General features: G+C 44.1%; 1 protein-coding gene across 1 annotated transcript in view; it reads right to left on the bottom strand.

Moving 5' to 3' along the window:
• SLC28A2 (solute carrier family 28 member 2) overlaps positions 1–25,931 on the bottom strand; it is a 47,474-nt gene that overhangs the window by 3,111 nt on the left and 18,432 nt on the right. Inside the window, exons 11-17 of the mRNA XM_056133984.1 lie at positions 24,589–24,714; positions 24,376–24,506; positions 23,827–23,995; positions 23,448–23,645; positions 22,200–22,281; positions 20,279–20,377; positions 20,020–20,131 (exon numbers count right to left, since the gene is read on the bottom strand). Coding sequence (XP_055989959.1) covers positions 20,020–20,131; positions 20,279–20,377; positions 22,200–22,281; positions 23,448–23,645; positions 23,827–23,995; positions 24,376–24,506; positions 24,589–24,714 — 917 coding nt within the window. The remainder of the gene's footprint in view (positions 1–20,019; positions 20,132–20,278; positions 20,378–22,199; positions 22,282–23,447; positions 23,646–23,826; positions 23,996–24,375; positions 24,507–24,588; positions 24,715–25,931) is intronic.

The following is a 25,931-nucleotide window of genomic DNA, read 5'->3' as shown; positions in this document are numbered from 1 at the left end:
CAAGAAAAGCCTCTTTAATAAATTGTGCTGGCAAAACTGGACGGCTACATGCAAAAAAGTGGGGTCAGATCTCTGCCTAACGCCATGCACAAAAGTAAGATCAAAACGGATTTATGACCTCAACATCAGATCAGAATCCATAAAGTTCATTGAAGACAAAGTTGGCAAAACCCTCCATGATATTGAACCTAATGGTATCTTCAAAGATGTCACGCCACTGGCCAAGCAAGTGAAAACAGAGATAGACAAATGGGACTATCTTAAACTAAGAAGATTCTGCACCTCAAAAGAAACAGTGATCAAAATACAAAGACAGTCTACAGAATGGGAAAGGATATTTGCCAAATACACATTTGACAAGGGGTTGATATCAAGGATATACAAGGTACTGGTTGAACTCCACAAGAAGAAAACACCCAACGCCATCAAAAAATGGGGCGAAGAAATGAACAGAAACATTCGCAAAGAAGAAATCCCAATGGCTAAAAGACACATGAGAAAATGCTCTACCTCACTAATCATCAGGGAGATGCAGATCAAAACAACAATGATATATCATTTCATACCACAGAGACCGGCCCACATGCAAAAGAACAAAAGCAACTGATGCTGGCGCGGATGTGGCGAGAAAGGGACCGTTCTTCACTGCTGGTGGGAATGCTGACTGGTCCAACCCTTTGGGAAAACAGTATGAACGATTCTCAAAAAATTAGAATTTGATCTCCCATTTGACCCAGCAATACCACTCCTGGGAATATATTCCAGAGAGGCAAAAAAAGTATAGTCGAAGTGACATCTGCACTTGTTTGTTCATTGCACCACTCTTTACAATCTGGAAAAAATTTACAAATTGCAGCACTCTTTACAATCTGGAAAAAACCTGAGAGCCCGAGAACAGATGACTGGTTAAAGAAACTTTGGTACATTTACACAATGGAGTACTATGTAGCTGTTAGAAAAGATGAAGTCATGAAATTCACATACAAGTGGTATTACATGGAAAGTATCATGTTAAGTGAAATGAGTCAGAAAGAGCGGGATAGACACAGAAAGACTGCATTCATCTGGGGGAACATAAAGCAACAAAATGGAAGACTAACAACCAGGAGTGGCCGAGATTAGTACCAGGAATTTTTCTCCATGACTTGGAGGCCAGCCACACATGCTAGGGGAAAAGAAAGCTCAGATAGAGAAGAGAGCACCAAATAAAGGGTGTTGGGAGGATCCTCCCAGGGTGGGAGAAGCATGCTGAAAGTAGACTATAGACCAAACATGATTGCCACTCAGTGCCTCTCTTGCAAATCACAGGACCCAAAAGGAGAGAGAGAGAGAGAGAGAGAGAGAGAGAGAGAGAGAGAGAGAGAGAGAGAGAGAACAAAAGGGAATGCCCTGCCACAGAGGCCGGGTGGGATGGGGGGGATGGGGCATGGGAGGGATGCTGGGACCCGTGGTGGTGGAGGATGGGCACTGGTGGAGGAATGGGTACTTGATCATTGTATAACTGAAACCCAAGCACAAAAATTTGCAAGTCTATAACTGTACCTCATGGTGTTTCACTAATAAAAAATAAATAAATAAAATATTATATTGTAGATAGCATTAAGTACCTGCATTAATAAGTAAAGTACTGTAATAAAAATCTCTGGATGTGGGGCTGGAGCAATAGCACAGCAGGTAGGGCATTTGCCTTGCACGCGGCCGACCCAGGTTTGGTTCCCAGCATCCCATATGGTCCCCCGAGCACTGCCAATAGTGATTCCTGAGTGCAAAGCCAGGAGTAACCCCTGAGCATCGCCGGGTGTGACCCAAAATGCAAAAAAAAAAAATCTCTGGATATAAAAAATAAAACTGATCAGACAGAACATTCTATATAGATGAAATATTAATTCATTATTGAAAACATGTAAATACTTCAGTAAGTTAGGAATAAACAACCCTTTCTTAATGTAGTAGAGGGTAACCATAAACACTATGAGCGAATGCTATACTCAATGCCAAGTGCTTAGAAGTTTGTTTTGTCTTTTAAAGAAGCTCCTTTAATACATATTGCAAAACTGGTTTTAAGATTAAGAATTCCCTAAGCTATTGTCTGTCCCTGAAGCTCCTCTATTATTCTTTCAAATCTGAATGATAAACTAGGTGCATAGAGTATTCTGGGTTGACATATTTGTTTCATTGGATTTTTTGTATTGTATCTCTCCTTCTCTTCTGGGTCATAGAGTTTCATTTGATAGAGTTGCTATGAGTTTTGGAGGCTTTCCTTTGTGTATAAGTTCTTTCTTTATTTTTTTTCTCCAAGTTTTGGGCCACACCTGATCCTGGCTTCATGCTCAAGGAATTCTTCTGGCAAAGCTCAAGAGACTATATGCGGTGTTGAGAATCAAACCCGGGTTGGCCACATGCAAAGCAAGCACCCTACCTGTTGTACTATCACTCTAGGACCTTTCTTTGATCTTGCTGATTTCAGTAGTCTGTCTCTGTCTTTGGCCTTTGTCATTTTGAGTCTTGGAGTTTTTCTATTTGAGTCTATTTTCACTGGGACCCTTGAAGCCTCTTGGATCTGGTCACCTATATTTCTCAACTCTGGGTAATTCTTTTTTTTTTTTTTTTTTTTTTGCTTTTTGGGCCACACCTGGCATTGCACAGGGGTTACTTGTGGCTCATGCACTCAGGAATTACTCCTCACAGTGCTTGGGGGACCATATAGAATGCTGGGAATCGAATCTGGGTCGGCCACGTGCAAGGCAAACACCCTACTCGCTATGCTATCGCTCCAGCCCCAACTCTGGGTAATTCTTATCTGTGATTCTTTAACTGCTGGTTCTTCTTAAAATTCCCCTTCCTGTTTTTTAGGGACTCTGATGATTTTTGTACTATTCCTCTTGAACCCATCCCATAATTCTCTGGTGTGCTGTTTATTTCTTTTCAGACCTTTTTGTATTTTCTATTGTTTTTTAGAGGATTCCTGCATCTCATCTTGGAGCTTCTTTTCCTTGGTTGTCGTTATTCTGCTGCTCAGACCTTCTACTGAGTTTTTAGATATCAACTACTATACTCTTCATTTCTGTTATTTCTGATTGCAGTTTTCTATTTTTTGGCTCTTATACTTTCTTGTGCTTTGTTAATTATATCATTGATTCCTTGAGTTCATTAAATATCCTCAACAAAGTGTTACTAAAGTCGTTCTCTTAGAATTTACAGAGCTATTGGTTGGGTGAGCCTTAAGTATTATTGTTTTCACTCAAGAACTTTATGGGCTTGTATATGTCTTTGCCACTGAGTTTGCTGTGCTCCTGCTGTGCTGAAGGTGAATCTGCCGACGGCTCTTTTCTTTCCCTACCTGTCTTGGCTAGCAGAGGCTCAGGAGATGTGGAGCTGGGCCTGTTGATATGGCAGTGATTGGGCGTGGAGGCTACTAGAACCAAGCCAGAGTGGAAGGGAGTAGAATTCCCTGAGTGCTGTAGTTCAGAGGATGTGAAAACCACTCCCTGGGAAAATCTGCCCTGCTTCACTCTATTGGCTCTGACTGGGTCAAAGTAAAACTTTGGGTACTATTAAGTACTCCAGGCCTTGACCAAATAGTGCTGACCATTGTTTGGAGACTGCAGTAGAACCCATTTCGATCTCTAGCCTCCTTGATCATTATTACAATATTAAAATACAACCTCCAACATTTCTCTGCCATTTCTATACATGTAATGTATGTTCATTGTTTCTTAATTGCACATGTTTGCCATTCTCCCTCATGAATATATATATGAATTTTCTGAAAAACAACTAGAATATGCTTAAGCTGTTATGTCACTCTGCCTCTATTGGGCATAAACACATACCCCATATTTCCTTTCTTTAAAGTTGTTCTCAGTCCTTCCCAGTTTAAATTGTTTTTATTACCAATAAAGTTCCTCTTTTCCATTCAGTTGATCATGTGCTTTTTTTGAGAATGAGATTATCCTATCAATATATAACTATTTATTTATCTATCCATCTGTGTTTCAGCTTCACTAAGGTCTAAGTGACAATATCATAATATATTTCAAGTTTTCAAGTTTATAATATCCTAAATATTTTATATGTATAGAAAAACATTTGCACGGCAGAGCCTGGCAAGCTACTCATGGTGTATTTGATATGCCAAAGACAATAACAATAACGGGTCTCATTCCCTTGACCCTGAAAGAGCTTTCAATACTTTTCATTGGGAAAGATGAGTAAGGAGAGGCTGCTAAAATCTCAGGGCTGGGAAGAATGGAGACGTTACTGGTTCCCACTCAAGTAAATTGATAAACAACAGGATGACAGTGACAGTGATACAGTGTATATTTGTACATTGTAAAAGGCCCTCCCGTTGATCATCGATTTGCTCGAGCGGGCCCAGTAACGTCTCCATTGGAGACTTTGTTGTTACTGTGTTTGGCCTATCGAATACGTCACGGGGAGCTTGCCAGGCTCTGCCCTACGAGCGAGATACTCTTGGTAGCTTGCCGGGCTCTCCGAGAGGGGCGGAGAAATCGAACTCGGGTCGGCCATGTTGGCTGTGTGCAAGGCAAACGCCCTACTGCTGTGCTATCGCTCCAGCCCCGTATATTGTAAAAGAAATACAAAAATGAACACATCCATCGCCTCACGTACATACTTTTTGTTCAGTTTTGGACTGGCGGGAGTACTCCTGGCAGTGCTCAGGACTACTCCTGACTGTAAGCTCAGGGATCACTCCTGGTGAAGTGCTGAGGGCCATACACAGTGCTGGAGACTGAATCCAAGTCAGCTGAGTTCAAGGCAACAGTTCTACCACTGTACTATCTCTCCAACCCCACATACATACTTTTTGGAGGATTGAGACCACAAGTTCTCCTCTTTTACCAAGTTTCAATTATCAACAACAGTCATCATATTTGATTAACCCTTTTATTTCTTATATTTGAAGGTCTGTACTTTATACCAGAGGCTGGAGCGATAGCACAGCGGTAGGGCGTTTGCCTTGCACGCAGCCAACATGGCCGACCCGAGTTCAATTCCTCCGCCCCTCTCGGAGAGCCCGGCAAGCTAACGAGAGTATCTCGCCCGCACGGCAGAGCCTGGCAAGCTACCCATGATGTATTCGATAGGCCAAACACAGTAACAACAAAGTCTCCAATGGAGACGTTACTGGGCCTGCTCGAGCAAATCGGTGAACAACGGGAGAACAGTGACAGTGACTTTATACCAGCCTTTTCCTATGTCCCCCACTCCTAGTACCAAGCAATTAGCAATCTCCTCTCCATTTCAATGAGTCCAATTTCCTTTTCAGATTCCCCATATATGATGTCAGGAAGTTGTCTTTGCTTTATTTCACTTAACATAATATCTTCCAGGTCCATCCACATTAATGCAAATACCAGGATTTCTTTCTTTTATAAGAATGAATCGATAGAATCAAACCCGGGATGCCACCTCCCCTGCCCCCACACCCCAGCGTCCTCTTGGACCCTGGGCTGCCCACCCTCCCCGAGCACTTTCCTGTTCATCCCCAACGCAGAGCCTGGTTTTCTCTCTCTCCCAGGTCTGTACCCCCCACACAAACCAGGTACTGTAGGGGGCGTGGCCTCCACCGAAGTGGAGGTGGTCTTGCCGAAGTGGGTGTGACCTGTTTTGGGGCCTACGGCTGCAGTTACCTTACCCATACTCAGCAATCTGGTGTCACATCTCAGTCCCCATATCACCACAACAACATGAAGAAACAGCGCAAATCCCCACCACTGGGAGAGGACAATGAAGAGTCCAGAAGCCTCAATAGGCGTTACTCACAAATGTGAGCTCTCTGATAAAGAATTCAGAGATGAACTACTGAAGATGTTCAATGAACTCAAAGAAATGGTGGGACAGATATCCAGTAAATTAAAGGAGGACATGAAAGAAACTGGAGGTCTTTGGCTGCCGGGGACCTGGTCAGGGTGGGGAGGAAAGCTCAACCCGCTCCCCTCCAAGGGGCCCTGGCGAGGAATAGCCAGGCGCGGGGGCAGGAAACTGCACTCTTCTCCCCCTGGAGCTGGTTTTTATAGTCTCTGAGTCTTGGCCGCTGATGGGATTACACAGCGCCAGGGGGCCAGTTGGTGGGTGTGACCCCCATCTACTGGAATTTGGAGGATCTGGGTGGAGGATGCTCAACTCCAATCCGAGTAGGCTTGGAGATCTCAGCCCTGGAACCCACGTGGCTTTGTCCCTCTGCCAGTACCTTCAGGTGTGCGGAGAAGCAGCCTACTCGGAACCAGCACCTCCATGAATGTGCGAGGAATGCCAAGAGAGAGCTAGCCACAAAAAATCGCCTATCTTCGAAAACTCTTGAGCTAATTCGCCAGCGTGGTTTGGCGCATGCCTCAGGCAACCGCAAGCTAACGTCTGAGCTCGCAAAGCAGTGCAGAGATGCGATCAAGGAAGACTTCAAAGAGAGAAGAGCAGAAGTACTGGTAGATGTGGCAGAAGCCAGGAAAAGTATTCGTAACGCCCGCCTGTCCTTTGCCAACTATAAGACCAAGATGACTGCCCTCCGACGTCCTGATGGATCCATCACATCCTCCAGAATGGCAATGGAGAAGATTATCCATGACTTCTACTCAAATCTCTTCTATAGCCATGTCCACTTGCCAACATACCAAATTCCACAGGATGGATATGTCGTTCCAAACATTCTCCCTTCCGAAATCCGACACGCCATTTCATCGATAAAGAAACAAACAGCACCCGGCCCAGACAAGGTCAGACCTGAACACCTGAAGAACCTGCCGTCAGTACTCATCAATACACTGGCTCGGCTCTTCACTCGCTACCTGTCTGAATGCAAGGTTCCGTCCCAATGGAAAACCAGCAGGACTGTACTACTGTTCAAGAAGGGAGACATCCATGACATTGGCAACTATCGCCCGATCTGCCTATTGTCTGTCATCTACAAGTTGTTCACTTGAGTCATCCTAAATAGGATTGGCAGAACACTAGATGAAGGACAACCATGCGAGCAAGCCGGGTTCCGCAAAGGATTCAGCACCATCGACCATATCCACACGGTAACCAAGCTCATTGAGGTTTCTCGGGAGTTCAAGATGCCGCTCTGTTTAACGTTCATTGATTTAAAGAAGGCCTTTGATTCTGTTGAGACGGAAGCGGTCATTGAAGCCCTAGCCAATCAGGGCATTCAAGCCCAATACATCAGGATCCTCCGTGAGCTCTATTGCGGATTCACTACCAGGATCTCATCATTCTACAAAGAAGTGATCGTTGATGTCAAGAGAGGGGTGCGGCAGGGTGATACCATTTCACCGAAACTCTTCAGTGCCACCCTCGAGAACATCATGCGACGACTGGAATGGGAAGGAATGGGAATGAAGATAGATGGTCGGCAACTACACCACCTCCGCTTTGCTGATGACATTGTTTTAATAACACCAAACATCAGCCAAGCGGCACAAATGCTGGCCGACATTGACCGTGAGTGTGGAAAGGTAGGACTACAGCTGAATCTTACAAAGACAATGTTTATGAGAAACAGCCTCGTTCCTGACGCCCCATTCGCTCTCAATGGAAGGACCATCTCCGAATGCAACAGCTATGTGTACCTACTTCGAGAAGTCAACATGACAAATGACCTGGCACCCGAGCTGCGCAGGAGGAAGAGAGCGGCTTGGAACGCCTTCAAGAACATCAAAGAAATAGCTAAGAGGACAAAGAACCTCCGGCTCCGGGCACATCTCTTTGATTCCACTGTTCTTCCTGCATTAACATATGCCTCAGAGACCTGGGCCCTATGCAAACAAGATGAGAACGCTATTCAGGTCTCCCAAAAAAGAATAGAAAGAGCTATGCTTGGAATATCACGTTTCACTCAAATGAGAGAAAGAATCTGGAGTTCTGACATCCGTTGACGATCAAGAATCAGGGACGCTGTCTCATTTGCCAAGGTGTCGAAAATCAGATGGGCTGGTCACATAATGAGATTTAAAGACGACCGCTGGACTAGAGCTGTTACCAACTGGATTCCACGGGATGTCAAAAGACCGCGTGGCCGCCCACCTTCCAGATGGTCAGACTTCTTCGTCAAGATCATGAACGATTGGTTTGAGGCCCTTCATGTTCCCGGAGCGAACAGATGCCATTGGGCTACACTAGCACGCGACAGGGACAAATGGAGACGTTTCTGGCGCCCGCTCGAGCAAATTGACGACTAACGGGAAGTTAAGTGATAAGTGATTTTAAGTACCAGGAGGTTCACTCCATGGTGAAGTGAACATGCTAGCCACACATGCTAGGGGAAAAGGCAGCTCAGATAGAGAAGGGAGCACCAAGTAAAGGGTGTTGGGAGGATCCTCCCAAGATGGGAGAGGCATGCTGAAAGTAGACTATAGACTGAACAGGATTGCCACTCAATGCCTCTTTTGCAGACCACAGCATCCAAAAAGAAGAGAGAGAACAAAAGGGAATGTCTGCCACAAAGGTGGGGTGGGATGTGGGGGATGAGGAGGGTGGGAAGGATACTGGGATCATTGGTGGTGAAGAATGGGCACTGGTGGAGGGATGGGTACTCGAACATTGTATAACTGAAACCCAAGCACAAAAATTTGTAAGTCTACAACTGTACCTCATGGTGTTTCACTAATAAAAAATTTTTAAAAATACTTTATCCAGCTAAACTCTCACTCAAATTCAAAGGAACGTACACTATTTTATGGATAAACAACAGCTCAGGAACGTCATAGACTTAAAACCAAACCTAAAAGAAAGGCTAAATGGGATACTGTAAGACAAGACAAACTCCTACAAGCACAACAAACTCTTACAGAAAGATGACACAAAACCCCATGACAATAATCTCTCTCGATGTCAATGGTCTACATTCACCAATTAAGAGACAGAGTGGAAAAATGGATTCAGAGACAGAACCCAACATTCTGATGCCTACAAGAAACACAGCTGAACAGTCAGAACAAACACAGACTCAAAGTCACAGGATGGAAAATAATCGTGCAAGCAAACAACCCCCTCAAAAAAGCTGGGATGGCCTTACTCAAATCGGACAACATAAATTTCAGGTTGAAAAAGATTAGAAGGAACAGTGAAGGCCATTTTTCATTAATCACGGGATATGTACAGCAGCAAGAAATCACACTCCTAAATGGATACGCACCCAGTGAGGGACCAGCCAAATACCAAAACAACTGCTAACAGACCTTAAGAAGGACATTGCGTGCAATACAATAGTAGTTGGGGACTTCAACACCACTTTATCACCTCTGGATATGTCAAGAATATTAAAACTCAGCAAGGAAATAATGGCTCTAAAGGAAGAAATAGAAGAGAGAGGGCTAATAGATCTATACAGGACTTTATATCTCCCCAAAAAAGAATATACATTCTTTTCCAGTGCACATGGAAAATTTTCCAGAATAGACCCTGTGCTAGGCCACAAAGCATACCTCAACAGAATCAGGAAGATAGACATTGTATCAACTATCTTTTCAGACCACCATGCACTGAAGATAGAAGTTAATCATGTAGAGATGCAGAAAACCAAATCAAACACCTGGAAATTAAACAACTCAATGTTGAACAACGAGTGGGTCAGGAAAAAATCCAGGAAGAAATCAAAAGATACTGGAAACAAATGAAAATGAATACACAAGCTACCAGAACCTGTGGGATGCAGCTTAAGCCATGTTAAGGGGAAAATTTATAGCTCTGCAAGCATTCCTCAGGAAGGAAGAAAGGGCCAAAATAAACAAGTTGAAAGAGAAGGAACACATGGAGAGTGCGGGATCCCGGAGGAAAAGAAAAAAGAAAAAACAGGTTCCAAAAAGAGCCGAGAGCACCGGGAAGTTCCAGATGGAGTAGGCGCCGCATCCCGCCTCCCCCAGATGGAACCCTGGTGACCAGAAGCCTCTACAAACACAGCTCGAGTATGCGGGAACGAGGACTTTTTCTCAAATCTGCCGGACTACACCTCCCAGGTAACCTCTGATCCCGGAAGTCATGCCCACAGCCCGCCCCCCAGCGCCATCTTTGAAACGTTCAGAATAAGAGAAGGAACACATGGAGAGTGCGGGATCCCGGAGGAAAAGAAAAAAGAAAAAACAGGTTCCAAAAAGAGCCGAGAGCACCGGGAAGTTCCAGATGGAGTAGGCGCCGCATCCCGCCTCCCCCAGATGGAACCCTGGTGACCAGAAGCCTCTACAAACACAGCTCGAGTATGCGGGAACGAGGACTTTTTCTCAAAACCGCGCGGCCGCTTACGCGGCCGCGCGACATCTCTCTATATACAAAGTGATCAATGAGAAGTAAACCACCCAATCTTTCTCCCTGAAAATCAGAGTTAAGTTTGGAGCATGGCCACAGCCCCAGAAACACAAGGACTTAATGCAGAAACCAGCAGCTTAGAGCAGAAAAGTGAACGGACGATGCGTTAACCCAGGCCATCATTTCTGCCCAGAGGGGAAAAGGGTGTTGCCCCATTCGCCTTCTCTTCTCTGGAAAGAAGGATGGCGGCCGCATGGGAGCCTTGTGGACAGCAGGTATGAGCCAGGGGTGTGGGGGCAACTAAAACCTCATGGGAAGGGGGGCGTTCCGGTCCGTCCTTCACGCCCTACCGAGGTCACCAGTTGCCCCCCACGAGCGGCTCTCCAGCACGGCCACAGCCCCAGAAGCACAAGGGCTTAATGCAGAACCCAGCAGCTTGGAGCAGAAAAGTGAAAGGACTATGCGTTAATCCAGGCAATCATTTCTGCCCAGAGGGGAAAGGGTGTTGCTCCCTTCCGCCCTCCTCCCTCTGGAAAGAAAGATGGCGGCCACATGGGAGCCTTGTGGACAGCAGGTATGAGCCGGGGGTGTGGGGGCGACTAAAACCTCATGGGAAGGGGGGCGTTCTGGTCCGTCCTTCACGCCCTACCGAGGTCACCAGTTGCCCCCCACGAGCGGCTCCCCAGCACGGCCACAGTCCCAGAAGCACAAGGACTTAATGCAGAACCCAGCAGCTTGGAGCAGAAAAGTGAAAGGACTATGCGTTAATCCAGGCCATCAAGTCTGCCGGAGGGGAAAGGGTGTTGCCCCATTCGCCCTCTCTTCTCTGGAAAGAAGGATGGCGGCCGCATGGGAGCCTTGTGGACAGCAGGTATGAGCCGGGGGTGTGGGGGCGACTAAAACCTCATGGGAAGGGGGGCGTTCCAGTCCGTCCTTCACGCCCTACCGAGGTCACCAGTCACCCCTCACGAGCGGCTCTCCAGCACGGCCACGGCCCCAGAAGCACAAGGACTTAATGCAGAACCCAGCAGCTTGGAGCAGAAAAGTGAACGGACTATGCGTTGATCCAGCCCATCAAGTCTGCTGGAGGGGAAAGGGTGTTGCCCCATTCGCCCTCTCCTCTCTGGAAAGAAAGATGGCGGCCACATGGGAGCCTTGTGGACAGCAGGTATGAGCCGGGAGTGTGGGGGCGACTAAAACCTCATGGGAAGGGGGGCGTTCCGGTCCGTCCTTCACGCCCTACCGAGGTCACCAGTTGCCCCCCACGAACGGCTCTCCAGCACGGCCACAGCCCCAGAAGCACAAGGGCTTAATGCAGAACCCAGCAGCTTGGAGCAGAAAAGTGAAAGGACTATGCGTTAATCCAGGCAATCATCTCTGCCCAGAGGGGAAAGGGTGTTGCTCCCTTCCGCCCTCCTCCCTCTGGAAAGAAAGATGGCGGCCACATGGGGGCCTTGTGGACAGCAGATATGAGCCGGGGGTTGGGGGCGACTAAAACCTCATGGGAAGGGGGGCGTTCTGGTCCGTCCTTCACGCCCTACCGAGGTCACCAGTTGCCCCCCACGAGCGGCTCTCCAGCACAGCCACGGCCCCAGAAGCACAAGGACTTAATGCAGAACCCAGCAGCTTGGAGCAGAAAAGTGAACGGACTATGCATTGATCCAGGCCATCAAGTCTGCCGGAGGGGAAAGGGTGTTGCCCCATTCGCCCTCTCCTCTTTGGAAAGAAAGATGGCGGCCACATGGGAGCCTTGTGGACAGCAGGTATGAGCCGGGAGTGTGGGGGCGACTAAAACCTCATGGGAAGGGGGGCGTTTCGGTCCGCCCTTCACGCCCTACCGAGGCCACCGGTTGCCCCCCACGAGCGGCTCTCCAGCACGGCCAGGACTCCAGAACACAGAAACCAATTTCTTAACTATCTGACTTTCAGTAGAAATACTTCCAGGGTCAATAGGTAAAAGAGCAGAAATCCAAAACCAACATTTAATTCTTGAACCCAGCCGTAGAAAGCAAATCACTTCACAATGCTTTTTCAGCATGTCTGATTTGGGGGGGGGGGGTAAACTCTAAATAATAGTGGTGAATCTTTTATTGAAACAATGAATCTAATCAAAGCAGATAGAGTGTTAACTAGAATTCATCTGCTTCACAGGGACGGGGAGGGGTGGGGGGTGGGGTTCTATTGGGGTTCTTCAGGGTAAAAAATAAGTATTGGTAAAGGGAAATGTGTTTGATATTTGCATGACTGAGACATAAACCTGAAAGCTTTGTAACCTTTCCCACAGTGATTCAATAAATAAATTAAAAAAAAAAAAAAAAAAAAAAAAAAAAAAATAAACAAGTTGACTTCACAGCTAAAGATCTTAGAAAATGACCAACAAAAGGAGCCCAAACCAGGCAGAAGGAGAGTATAAAACTTAGAGCAGAAATCAACGACATGGAAACACAAAAAACAATCTGAAAGATCAATAAAACCAAGAGCTGGTTCTTCGAGAAAATAAATAAAATTGATAAACCACTAATGAAACTCACAAAGAAAGAGAGAGAGAGAATTCTAATAAACCAAATCAGAAATGAAAATAGGGACATCAAAACAGAAACCAAAGAAATTCACAAGATCATCAGAGACTACTTTGAAGTTCTGTATGCCACAAAACAAGAGAAACTAGAAGAAATGGATAAATTCCTGGATTCCTATAATCTCCCAAAGTTGAACCAAGAAGATCTGGAATATCTGAATAGTCCTATTAATATCAAGGAAATTGAAACTGTAATCAAAAGTCTTCCCAAAACAAAAGCCCAGGTCCACATGGATTCACTAGTGAATTTTTCCAAACATTTAAAGAAGACCTATTGCGAGTTCTCCTCAAACTTTTCCAGGGAATTGAGAAACAAAAACTTTCCCAAACAGTTTCTATGAGGCTCATATCTCTCTAATCCCAAAAGAAAAAAAAGACACCAACAAAAGGAGCCCAAGAAAAGAAAAGAAAACTACAGGCCGATATCCCTGATTGTAAAATCTTATCACGCCGAAGGTTGTGTGTTCACGGGCTCACCAGATGGCTCTTTCTCATCGCCTCCATTCAGTACTCTTGAGCCCTGTGTGTGGCTTGGATCAGGATGGCTGTTCTTTCTCTCAAGCTTGAGCGCTTCTTGCTCTGACTCTCCCTCCCCAAGCTTACAGTTTAGTTTATATAGCAATCACGTAAGGCGGTGACATAAAGGTGGGTTGAATATTGACAAATCAACAAAGAGAGGTAAGACCACCCCTCCAGGAGATTAACTCAAGGATAAAATCTCATCTAAAGAGATTACTCCAGATTACTAGGAAATCCGCTCAAGGGTGGGATCTCAAGAAGGGTGTGTTCTTCTCTCGGTTAGTAATCTACTTAAATAGTTGTAATAAATCTACTTCTAATATTTCTAGCAATGTCATTCTGTATGAGCACAGTAAGAGATATAAACTTAGTTTGGTTCTTCCTAAGAACATCTCACTATACATTCCACAGTCCTCAGGCCAGGTTAATCTTCCTAGCTCCAGCAGGGTCCTAGTCTCGTTGTTACTTACTTTTGGATCATGATAGCATTTGTCCATTATCATGCCCTCAACTTATAGTTGAGTATCGTGGCGCTTTGGCCTGGCCCATTTCGATGGCAGGGTAGCTCACAGCTTGCCCTGGGTCCATTCAGTCCATCGTTGGGACCCTGCTTTTGGGGTGCTAGGAACTTAGGGCAACTGAGTCAAGAAAGCAGATGCCCAGGAGTAAATATTATTCGGAGTCAATCAACTCCCAAGTTACAAAGCATAATATGAACTGTCTTCCTGTGTCCACACAGAAAGGACATTGCTTACAATAAAAGTTCAGTGTCCTTAGATGGGTGTGACCTGATAAACCTAAGCTACCTGAGGAAGGACAAAACAGTGTCATCCTACACCTGATAAACACAGATGCGAAGAGTCTCAATAAAATACTAGCAAATAAAATTCAACAACTCATCAAAAAGATCATACACAAAGACAAAGTGGGATTCATCCTGGGGATGCAAGGATGGTTTAACATTCATAAATCAATCAACATAATCCATCATATCAACAAAAGAAAAGATAAAAACCATATGATCATAACAAGAGATGCAGAGAAAGCATTTGACAAGATCCAGCACCCATTTATGATGAAAACCCTCACAAAATGGGTATAGAGGGGACTTTTCTCAATATAGTTAAAGCCATCTACCACAAGAATATGGCAGCACCATCCGCAATCGGGAAAAACTAAGAGCCTTCCCTCTAAAATCAGGGACAAGACAAGGATGCCCACTCTGTCCACTGCTATTCAATATAGTACTGGAAATACTTGCAATAGCAGTTAGGCAAGAAAAAGATATTAAAGGCATTCAGGAAGTAAAGAAAGAAATCAAGCTCTCCCTATTAGCAGATGATATGATATTATACTTACAGAACTCTAAAATCTCTACCAAGAAACTCTTAGAAACAATAGACTTTTATAGTAAAGTTGCAGGCTATAAAATCAATACCCAAAAGTCCATAGTTTTCTTATATGCAAATAATGAGAGAGAAGAAAGTGACATGAAAAAAAAACAATCCCGTTCACAATCGTGCCTCATAAAATCAAATAGCTAGGAATCAGCTTAACTAAGGATGGAAAAGACCTGTACAAAGAAAACTACAAAATGCTACTTCAGGAACCAAAAGAGGACACGAGGAAATGGAAAGATATCCCCAGCTAATGGATTGAGAGAACTAAGATTGTCAAAATGGCAATACTTCCCAAATCATTGTACATATTCAATGCGATTCCTATAAGGATACCCATGATATTCTTCAAAGAAATGGAGAAACACTCCTGAAATTCATATGGAATAGCTGAAGCAATTCTTGGGAAAAAGAAAATGGGAGGAATCAACCTCCTCAACCTCAAATTTCACTACAAAGCAGTAATAATTAAAACAGCATGGTACCGGAACAAAGGCAGAGCTGCAGAACAATGGAACAGGGTTGAATATACTGACACCTCCTCCAATATATGATCAGCTAATCTTTGATGAGGGAGCAAGAAATGTGAAGTGGAGCAAGGAAAACCTCTTTAACAAATTGTGCTGGCAAAACTGGACAGCTATATGCAAAATAAAATGGGCTCAGATCTCTACCTAACACCATGCACAAAAGTAAGATCAAAATGGATTAAAGACCTCAACATCAGATCGGAATCCATAAGGTACCTTGAAGACAAGGTTGGCAAAACCCTCCATGACATTGAACCTAATGGTATCTTCAAAGATGACATGCCACTGGCCAAGTAAGGGAAAACAGAAATAGACAAATGGGACTATCTTGAACTAAGAAGCTTCTGCACCTCAAAAGAAACAGTGACCAAAATACAAAGACAGTCTACAGAATGGGAAAGGATATTCACCCAATACCCATCCGATAAGGGGTTGGTATCAAGGATACACAAAGCACTGGTTGAACTCCACAAGAAAAAAAATCCAACCCCAACAAAAAATGGGGTGATGAAATGTACAGAAACTTTCTCAAAGAAGAAATTCGAATGGCTAAAAGGCACATGAGAAAATGCTCTACATCAATAATCATCAGGGAGATGCAGATCAAAATAACCATGAGATATTATCTCACACCACAGAGACTGGCCCACATCCAAATGAACAAAAACAACCGGTTTTGGCGCGGATGTAGCGAGAAAGGGACCCTCCTTCACTGCTGGTGGGAATGCCGATTGGTTCAACCCTTATGTAAAACAGTATGGACGATTCTCAAAAAATTAGAAATTTCCCTTTTGGAAAACAGTATGGACAATTCTCAAAAAATTAGAATGGTGCCACCAGCAGGTCAATCTGTACCTGTGAGGCAAGTGCATCAGCAGCCTGATGGCGCCTTCAGACTTCCAGATACCCCAAAATTGCTGCTGTGCCTTTGGCCAGACCCCAAAAACTTGGGGCAAAGTTTACCAAGAAAGTAAATGGCCAAAAGTTAGGTATGTGGGAGACACACCCACATACAACCTCCAGCTCAGCTATATAATTAGAGACATGGCCTCTCTGGTTCCTGATCAAACTGCTTAATGGCCATGATCCCAGAGACTCAGGTAACACATCTCAAAACCTAACAGCTTTTGGAAGAAACACGTCCAGTCCCTGCAGTAAGTTATAAGCGCTGGGCCACCCCAGGTGGCAATAGGTTTCATCCCTAGCCTGTTCCCCCTGGCGGCCCAGTGGCCACCATCCTCCAGAGGCCACTGGACAGTCAGGTTTGGGCCCACAGTGACGAGACACGTGGGGCCTCATGGGATGGGGGTGGAGCTGGCCCTTTCCTCCCCGTCCCAATGAGGTGCCGAGTTGCTGCCCACAAACAGCCTCTCTGGCTCCTGATCAAGCTGTTTAATGGTCATGATCCCAGAAACACAGAAACAAATCTCAAAACCCAGCAACTTTTGGCAGAAATGCATTCGGACAGTGCAATAGGTTACTGTTCCCAGGCCACACCAGGGGGGAAAGGGTGCTGTCCCTCAGCCTGCTCCCCCTTGGCGGCTCAGTGGCCGCCATCTGCCAGAGGCCACTGGACAAAGATTTCGGCCAGCAGTGACGAGACATGCGGGACCTCACAGGATGGGGGCAGACCCGGTCCTTTCCTCCTCGTCCCAACAAGATCCCGAGTCACCGCCCACTAACGCCTTTCTGGTTCCTGATCAAGCTGCTTAATGGCCATGATCCAAGAGATTCAGGAACAAATCTCATAACCCAGAAGGTTTTGGGAGAAATCCCTCCAGATTTAAGTGTTAAAATTTCGGAATTTCAAAATCCTGAGGCCATTACAGCAGCCACACGACATCATATGTTATTCATAACTAGCTATAGAAAACAACTTGACTACTGTTGCCTTTTCAGCAGATCTGAGTGTTGGGGTAAAGTCCCAAATAATAATGGTGGGTCTGGTGTCAAAATATTGAATGTAATCAAAGTAGAGAGAGAGTAATGTGGAAATCAACTGCCCCACAGATAGGGGAAGGGTGTAGGGTGGGAGTATACTGGGGTTTGGGGTCGTGTAGAATGGGATTGGTGAAGGGACGGGTGTTTCATTGTATGACCGAGACTTAAACCCAAAAGCTTTGTAACTGCTCTCATGGTGATTCAATAAATAAAATTATAAAAAATGAAAAAAAAAGTAAGGTGGAGTTCATGCTCAATTCAATCAGCTAATCAGTGGCTGAACAAATAGCAGTACTCCTACATTAAAAAAAAATAGAAATTGAGCTCCCACTTGACCCATCAATACCACTCCTGGAAATATATCCTGGAGAGTCAAAAAAAGTACAGTCGAAATGACATCTGCACTTGTATGTTCATTGCTGCAATGTTCACAATAGCCAAAATTTGGAAGAAACCCGAATGCCTGAGAACAGATGATTGGTTAAAGAAACTTTGGTACATCTACACAATGGAATACTATGCAGCTGTTAGTAAAGATGAAGTCATGAAATTTACAAATAAGTGGTTCTACGTGGAAAGTATCATACTAAGTGAAATGAGTCAGAAAGAGAGGGACAGACATGGAAAGACTGCACTCATCTGGGGAATATAAAGTAACAGAATGGGAGACAAACATCCAAGAATAGTTGAGATAAGTACCAGAAGGTCTTCTCTATGGCTTGGAAGCCAGCAGCACATTCTGGAAGAAAAGGCAGCTCAGATAGAGAAGGGAACACCAAGTAAAGGATGTTTTGAGGATTCACTTGGGATGTGAGATGCGTGCTGAAAGTAGACTATAGACTGAACATGATGGCCACTCAATACCTCTATTGCAAACCATGACACCCTAAAGGAAAGAGAGAGCAAAAGGGAATGCCCTTCCACAAAGGCAGGGCAGGGTGGAGGGCGATGGGGTGGGGGGTGGGAGGGCTACTGGGATTTTACTGATGGTGGAGAATGGGCAATGGTGGAGGATTGGGTACTTGATCATTGTATAACTGAAGCCCAAGCACGAAATTTTGTAAGTCTACAACTGTACCTCATGGTGTTTCACTAATAAAAAAAATGAATCAATAATATCCCATCATATATAATTATATATAATTCCATCATATATAATTCTTTATGTGATTTTCTGTCAGCAGACATGTTAGCTGTTTCCATACTTTGGCTACTATGGCTAATGCTACAATCAACATGGTACACAGAGAATGATTTTTTTTCCTTGGTTATACAAGCAGGTGGCTTGCCAGGCTCTGCCGTGTGGGCGAGATACTCTTGGTATTTTGCGGGGCTCTCCGAGAGGGGCGGAAGAATCGAACTCAGGTCAGCCATGCTGGCTGCGTGCAAGGCAAACGCCCTACTGCTGTGCTATCACTCCAACAAACACAGTAACAACAAAATCTCCAATGGAGACGTTACTGGGCCCGCTCGAGCAAATCGACGAACAACGGGAGGGCCTTTATACAAGCAGGAGTGGGATTGCTGGTGAATAAGGTAGTTCTATTTTAAATGTCCTCCGTGTATTGAGGCTTCCTTTCCTTTACATCCCAACTAGCCATTGTATCCCTTGTTTTTCTGATGACATCCATTCTAACAAGTGGAAGGTGACATATCTTTATGAATTCATTTGCATATCCTGATGTATCAGGTGTATTGGGCACCTTTCCATAACCTTATGGACATTTGGATGCTTTAGCAAAATGTCTGCTCGATTCCTCTGTTCATTTTTAGGTTTTGCTTTTTTGGTGGGGGTTTTTGCTTTTTTTCTTTTTTTTTTTTTGTCACATCCAGTGATGCTCAGGGGTTACTCCTGTATCTGTACTCAGGAATTACTCCTGGAAGTGCTGGGAGTGATATGGGATGGTGGGCATCAAATCTGAGTTGGCCACATGCAAGGCAAATGCCCTACCACTGTACTATCACTCTGGCCTCTGTCTATTTTTAATTGGATTGATAGGTAGTTTCTGTTTGCTTAGTTTTACTGTTGAATTATATAAAGTCCTCATGTTTTGCATACTAACCCATTATTAGACCTCTTCTATTGTGTATGCTGACTTTTCATTTTGTTGACTGTTTCCTTTTCTGTGCAGAAGATTTTAAGTTTACAAAGTCCCACTTGTTTATTTTTATTTTGAGTATCAATACAAAAAAAATTATTGTCCAGACCCATGGCAAGGAGCTTATCCCTTATGTTTCTTTATAGTATTTTTAAGCTTTCAGGTCTTATAATCAGTATTTAATCCACATGAGTTAATTTTTATTTGTGATGTAAGTCACTGTCTAACTTTATTTTTTTACACATTGATAGTATTCCCAGAATCATTTATTTAAGAGAACACTCTTTCCATCATAGTATACTCTTGGCTCCTTTATTGAAAACTAAGTGACTATATATGGTCACTTAAAACTTATCTAGATTTCAATCACAATAAATAAGCAACTTTTATCAGAGAAACCACCACACCTTCCTTCTTCCCATTCCCTGTACTTATCAGTATTCCACAAACATAAGTATAATATGTCACTTGTCTGTACTAGAGCTAATACTGAGGGTGCATGTTATAAAAGAAAATACAATCACAACGAGCTACTGGGGACTTTATAAAAGAAAATAACAACCTTCAAGCATGTGCATCTCCTTTATCTTATCCTCAGCATTCAGAGGACTGGCCTCAAGGTTTCTCCCTGCTTCAAAAGATTCCTGAGTGGAGTGTGGAGTATCATATGGAGAATCAGGGATCCCAGCACTCACCTCTGAAAGAGTTCTTGGCAGCACACATAGCTCTCATAGGTTTTATTGGAGAAAGTTGTAATTAGGAAGGAGACACAGTCAGTTTCAGCTCCTCTGGGGACATAGAGAACTCCTGGATAATAAAGAGAGAAATACTCTTAATTCTTTAGATGCAAGACAGGAGCGTTTTCTGTGAGACACATATTAGGCCAATATTCTGAGAGAAACCTTATTAATATCAAGCTGTCACTTTCGTCAGGAGACCACCTGAGTCACTTACCTGCCATACAAGCACTAATAAGGGACACACAAGCCCCTGTCAAGAGGGCACTGATTACAACCTTGGAAAAGTCACTCTTCCGATGGGGCACCATTGAGGCTGCAGACAACAAAGCAAAAGTGTTTGCAATTAAATACATTTAGAAGAATGCAGAGGTGCAAAACTCTGAGATGAAGAGCATCCTGTTCCCTATTCCCCAGAGGCTGGCTCATGTTTTTCTAAGAAGTGTGTCGCTGAAGGATCACCACATCAGATCTTCCTCAGGAATGTTTCTCAAGTTGTACTGGGTCAAGCAATGCTCTGAGTTACTCCAGGAAGGTATTAATATCAGGGTGTTCAGCAGATAAGATCTTCACTCTTACCAACCCCCTTTTTCATTGAATCACCATGAGATATACAGTTACAAAGTTGTTCATGATTGGGTTTCAATCATACAATGTTCTAATACCCAACCCTTCACCAGTGTACATTTCTCACCTACAGTGACCCCCAATTTCCCTCCCAGCCTAGTTCTTCTCCTTTCCTCCCCCAACCCCTCTCTCCTTTCATGCACTGTGGTTTGCAATAAAGGTGCTGAAAGGTTATCATGTATATCATTTTACTGGCTTTCAGCACTCAACTCTTGTTCAAAGTGATCATTTCCAACCATCATTGTCATAGTTCCTAACTGTAGTCCCCCTTCTGCTTTGTGGCAAGCTTCTAAACATGAACTAGTTCTCCTAGCCCTTTCTACAGTCTCTGGGTATTAGTCTCATATTATGTTTTTTTAATATCCCACAAATGAATGCAATCTTTCTATATCTGTCCCCCTCTCTCTCTGATTAATTTCACTCAATATGATACTCCCATTGTCCAAAGATCTTCACTCTTAAATCCAGACCACAATTAGACTATTTTCAGCCTGAGGGATTGGAAGGGAAACATTCACTTAAGTCTTAACTACATGATGTCTGAGCCCTTACTACAGAGCAGTTATACTATCATAGCATAGTCAGACAACAACTTTATACATTACAAACAAATAGGTAACAGAAGAGGAAAAAATAAACTACACTTATTCACATTTACATTGTTCTAACAACTACCAAATAATTTAATGATTCTTACCTAAAATACAAGTATCACAACATAATGGCAACACTGAGATGTATTTGGTTTTTTTTTTGTTTTGGTGATCCCTCTGTGCTCAGGGATCATTCTTATGGGGTTCAGGTACCACATGGGGTGCTGGGAATCTAACCCAGGTTGGCCTTGTGCAAGGTGAGAGCCTTACTCACTATATACTCTCTCTAATTCTTGTATAACAACTTTAACACCTTTAACTTGATTCTTACAAACTCTTAGAATTTGCTGTGGTGATTCTCCCTGCTACAGTCCTCAAAATAAATTTCACTTTTCCCATATTACTTTGTCCCCCAGCACTTATATTCAGTAACATCTTCAGCAGTCTAAATGTAGCTTTATCTGTTTCCAATCTCATTCTTCCCACTGTTAGTGACATTCAGATTTTAACCTAACACTTTATCTTACTAAAGTCATGCCTGATGTATGTATCTGCTGCTTTTAGTTGTCTTTTCATTTCTTGTCCAACTCCTACATCTATTGAAGAACCTGGAAGCAGCAAGCAATCTAATTTTTAAAATGACCTCTACTACCAAGTAAAGCACCTTTACTTATTTATACTTTATACCCCGTCCACTGGCAAAATTTAAATCATATCATTACTAATTAACTGGAAGTTGAAATTCCTGGACTCCACACACAGCCAAACAGCATAGTTGTCTGCACATTGACTGCTGCCTGAGAATGCCCACTGCACACAAACTTCTCTATCAGGGCTCAACTTAACAAAAACATACTCGGGAATGCCAACTTCAGAAAATGAAATCTGTGCGTTAAAAACGTGGGGAAATAAACTTACTCAAGCCCCCTAGTGTGATTCCTATGGAACTAAGATTGGCAAACCCACAGAGTGAAAACGTTGCGATGATTTCAGCTCTCACCTAGGGAAAACAAAAATAAACAAGTAAATGAACTTAGTTTTGTGTGTGCAGTCCTATAATAAGAGTATAAAATTACATTTAGAAGGGGTAGAATGATAGTACAGTAATACAGTGTGTAGGGTGCTTGCCTTGCAAATGACCCGGGTTTGACCCCCAGATCCAATATGGTACCTGAGCACAGAGTCAGAAGTAAGCCCTTAGCACTGCCAGGTTTGACCATAATATCAAAAAAAGGAAAGAGGTTTACATTTAGAAGCCAGGATTCTTGTCCACACTGCTCTAATGACTATGTCAAGAAAGCACAGAAAGAACCACACTCTGAGTAATGACAGAGATAAAGATGTGGAGCCACCATGGGCCTCTTCATCCAACACTGTCCCTTTGTTGAAGCCAGGGAATAAGAAGACCTGAGTATGAGGAGATCAGAAAGCCTATGATAGAGAGTGGAGAGAGACAGAGAGGGAACTTTAACTTCTAGAAATGTAAGTTAATACATGAAGAAGGGGCTGGAGCGATAGCACAGCGGGTAGGGCGTTCGCCTTACAAGCGGCCAACATGGCCAACCCGAGTTCGATTCCTCCGCCCCTCTCAGAGAGCCCGGCAAGCTACCGAGAGTATTCGATATGCCAGACACAGTAACAACAAAGTCTCCAATGGAGACGTTACTGGGCCCGCTCAAGCAAATCGACGATCAACGGGAGGGCCTTTACCTTTACCTTTACATGAAGAAGGGGGTTTGGTGCCATGCCATGGGTGTTCAGGAATTTTTTATGGTGGTTCCAGGATCAAATTAAATTCAGCCACAAGCAAGGCAAGCACCTTAATTCCTATACTATCTCTCTAGTCCCAGAAGGATACTTAAACTATCATAAAAAGTGTCTTCCTTGGACTACCCCAACTATAAAGATTACGATTACATTATAGAGAAATCTGGTGAATGTGGCAGGAGAGAAAAGTATAGGGAGTGGGGGTGGGTGTTGTGGGTATGGTTGTGGACAATAAACACAGACCTCAATGCAGCTGACTCTAGGCTAAGAACACTATTAGTCTTGTTTTGTAGTTAGGACTGGCCTAACTACAAAAGTAAGGTGTCTGTAGGTATGAAACAAAAATTTGTGTAACACTTTCTGTCTGCACAGAGATTGTTTTTCTGGATGGTCACTTACAGAAATCCACTGTTTCTGACCGTTGAGCCACTCTTCTATTCCAGAAAGACGTCTATTCTTGTATTCAGATAGTTTCTGATAGGCCACAAACTCATTGATGAAGAACTTGATCCCCACCAACTCAGCTACCACTGGACAGTCTGCCCAGTCTACACCCATCATGAAGACCATGGGCCTTAAGATGTAGGAACAGATCACCTGTGTGAAAGATATATCCCACAATAAGGAAGAACATAAAACCCAGGCCAGGAGTTTCTCTGCACCCTGTCTTTGCCCCTCCTCCCCTCTTCTCCTATCTCTGTGGGTCAAGAAAACATGTACAGTTCAAGGACTACTTAAACATACCCAAGAAATCAGACCAACAAATGTAATCCTTTACCTGGAAAGTCAGTCCCTCAATGTCTACCAATTGCCCTAGCCAGGATAGGGCAGCATTGATGAAGGCCAACACAGCCAAAAAGGCAATCAGATTGGCTGCTACATTAGCAGCAAGGCCTATAGCATCTGAGGCTCCATTGCTGGCAGCTTCCAGGACATTCTTCTCCTTCCTGTGGGAATTGGAGACAGATGAAGAATATGTTGTCTTCAGTAGGTCTCAATACCTAGAAGAGGAGAAATCCTATTGTTCCCAATGGTTCAAAAAGGCACAAAGTGAGGTTCCTTAATGGCTCTTGGTAGAAATTAGTGACATAATTACCATTAAGTTGCACTGACAAGAAGAGCATATCACATGCAGAGACATCACATGCAGAGATTGAGGTGGCGGGGGGGATTCGGTGAAAGAAGCAAATCAACATGATTAGTTAGAGGCAGGCAAAAAAGGACATGGAATCAGATTATTCTTTCTCTAGGTATCTTAGTTTTTGCCACCTTTTTACTCTGCATCTGACTTCTGAAGCTCCCAAATTCTCTGGCTCATTGGACTCACCCACGAGGTAGTTTTACCCCCTCCTTATTCTTGAACTTGGACTCCTCCACTTCTGGATATACCAGCTTTGATAAGGCGAGAGCAGAAGGGGCAGCCATCACAGAGGCAGAAATCAAGGATGACGCATCAATCTGAAAGGCCAGCCTTGGGATCAGTAACTTGGGATCAGTTGGGGAGGCGCCCCAACTCCCTCTCCTCCAGAGTTATACTCACCCCAAAGGATATGAAGGCTCCCAACACAGTGCCAGAAATGGTGGCAAAACCTCCTGTCATCACTGCATGGATTTCAGAGACTGTCAGGTCTGCCAAGTATGGCCTGATAAGCAGAGGTACCTCTGTCTATAAACAAGAAGTATGTCAGATCAAAGAGGACGTAACTTCCTCACCCAAGAGTGCTCCCCATGGATTCCAGGATACAGTTCTCCAGTGAGACTGTCCTCCCAGGCCCAAGCCCTCCTCCCAAGTCTTCCTAGTGTCTCCCTCACTCTGTCTGGAACCTAGTCACATTCTGCCTGACACTGTTCGCATCTGTGCTCTTTATAGGTTTTTTATTTCCTTTTTTCTTTTTTTATTTTCTTTTTTGGTTTTTATTGTTGTTGTTTGTTTCTGGGTCACACCGGATGATGCTCAGGGGTTATTCCTGTGTCGGCACTCAGGAATTGCTCTTGATAGTACTCAGGGAACCATATGGGTTGCCTGGGATTGAACTCAGTAGGCCATGTGCAAGGCAACTCACTGTACTATCACTACGGCCCCTCATGTTACTTTCATATATTTAAAACCTTAATTTTTATTATGCTTACTTTGGGGGACCTTCCCCATCAGTGCTCCGAGCTGCGGGGCTACTCCAGGCTATTCTTCATGTCTGATGGTTTAATACTCTTACCATGCAATGCAGGAAGCCTTCACCTGGGTGCTAAGGGACATGAGGGCCAAACCCAGAAGCACCAGGGCAGGGAAAGGCCATGCAGTGCTGGACATCAAACTGGTGGTCTTGCGTTTGCAAGTATATGCACCACACCTTTGTGATATATCCTGGCCTTTTAATTATTTTTGTTTTCTCAGTGGTGCTCAGGTAATGTTCAGCCCATAATTGGGTGTCTGCTCCCCTGGGTGCTTGGGGTTGCTCCTGGAAGTACCTGGAGGACCAATACCAGGAATTGGATCTAGGCCTCCAGCAGTCAAAGCTTGCATGCTGAAGCCTTCATGATCACCCTTCAAGATAGCAGCCCTTCCAGCTATCTTCCAGTCTCTGCTCAGCAGGAGAATGAGCTCAAGGACTGAGGGCATGTTTTTCAAATAAGTATGTGATCCTTTGAAACAGCACTGATCCCCAAGAACAAAGCCAGAATAGTCCCTGAGCACTACAGGTGTGTTCCACTAGCCAAACCAAACAAACGACAACAACAAAAAGTAAACCCCAAATCTATTGAAGAGTACTGGTATATATTTCTTCCACATGTTCTCAATGTTAGACCTTTACATTTAAGAATGACCTTATGGAATATGGTGCACTTACTGAGTGAGTGCATATTAATTGCTTTAAAATCACTCGT

This window comes from Sorex fumeus, unplaced genomic scaffold (assembly GCF_029834395.1).
Source record: "Sorex fumeus unplaced genomic scaffold, SorFum_2.1 ptg000098l, whole genome shotgun sequence".
NCBI classification, from domain to species: Eukaryota; Metazoa; Chordata; class Mammalia; order Eulipotyphla; family Soricidae; genus Sorex; species Sorex fumeus.
This window is presented reverse-complemented; position numbering and strand designations above follow the sequence as displayed.